General features: G+C 50.2%; 1 protein-coding gene across 1 annotated transcript in view; it reads right to left on the bottom strand.

The window, feature by feature from the left end:
• The window catches only part of LOC129737883 (eukaryotic translation initiation factor 3 subunit D-like), a 3070-nt gene extending 2103 nt beyond the window's left edge, over positions 1-967 (bottom strand). The window contains exons 1-4 of the mRNA XM_055729047.1: positions 746-967; positions 532-651; positions 278-425; positions 7-213 (exon numbers count right to left, since the gene is read on the bottom strand). Coding sequence (XP_055585022.1) covers positions 7-213; positions 278-425; positions 532-651; positions 746-824 — 554 coding nt within the window. The 5' untranslated portion in view covers positions 825-967. The remainder of the gene's footprint in view (positions 1-6; positions 214-277; positions 426-531; positions 652-745) is intronic.
• Positions 968-1000: the final 33 nt, after the last annotated feature.

Raw genomic sequence — 1000 nt, 5'->3', positions numbered from 1 at the left:
GATAGCTTATACAGCCGAGGGAAATCCATCTCTTCGATGATGGACCAATCGGGACGCACCGCAACGGAAGCGTCACGGTTCTTGGGTGGCGGCAAACGGTGGCCCCACTTGCGGGTCGTTCCACGGCGCTGATCCCGACCCTTGTTCGCGTTTTTGTTGAGCGTTGTCATTCCACCGGCCTGAACACCTCCACGAGACCCACGACCACGGCCCCTGAGGAAAGAAAAAAAAAAATTATGTGGAATCTGATTCGTTCTCAAACAAAAAAAACCATTACCTGTTGTTTCTCATATTTCCACGGAATCGACCCCGCTGATGCGGTGGCTTCTGAATCCTGGCGCTATCCACCAGATGGAATGTCGTTTCATCCTCCTCATGGTAGTACGCGTACTGACTGCCACCACCGAATTGAGACACGTACTTATCTGTAAAACAAAATACAATGCATCAATTGGCCCATTTGAAAACATAGGACAGAAAATTCCTGACAACCATTTTGAGGTTATGTCAGTCGCGTAAGCAAACACTCACTGGAGTACTTCTTGTCCGTTTGGGCCGTTCCGGTCCAGTCGGAAATCTTTCCCAAACGATCGCTCTTGCTGAACGGTTGATAGGGAATATCCCTGAAGGCGTCCGGCAACTCGCATGGACCTAGAATGTTGAAAAATATCCTTAAAGTCAAACTAATTCATACCCAGCTCCGCCAGTCGCCGAAGGGGCGAGACAGAAAACGAGCTGCACAAACCCCATCCTTCTTCGTTGAATTGCAGCTGCGGAGGTTCGAACAGTGTCGATTCCGGGGTGCACGCGATGGTCTCACTCATCGTCGCTTCCGGTGGACCGTGTTTTGGAGTCGCTGAACGAATTTACACCGAGATTATACGATTTTTCGCACCAGCAAACGCGAATGGAAAAATATGCCGAACGTGGCTACGCAGGTGAAAGATCGACCGACGACTTGGCGTTTGACAGCTCCCGCAGGCGAACTGTCAAAATGTAA

This window comes from Uranotaenia lowii, chromosome 1, assembly GCF_029784155.1.
Source record: "Uranotaenia lowii strain MFRU-FL chromosome 1, ASM2978415v1, whole genome shotgun sequence".
NCBI lineage: Eukaryota > Metazoa > Arthropoda > Insecta > Diptera > Culicidae > Uranotaenia > Uranotaenia lowii.
The sequence above is the reverse complement of the archived record's forward strand: the minus strand, read 5'-3'. Positions and strand labels throughout refer to the sequence as shown.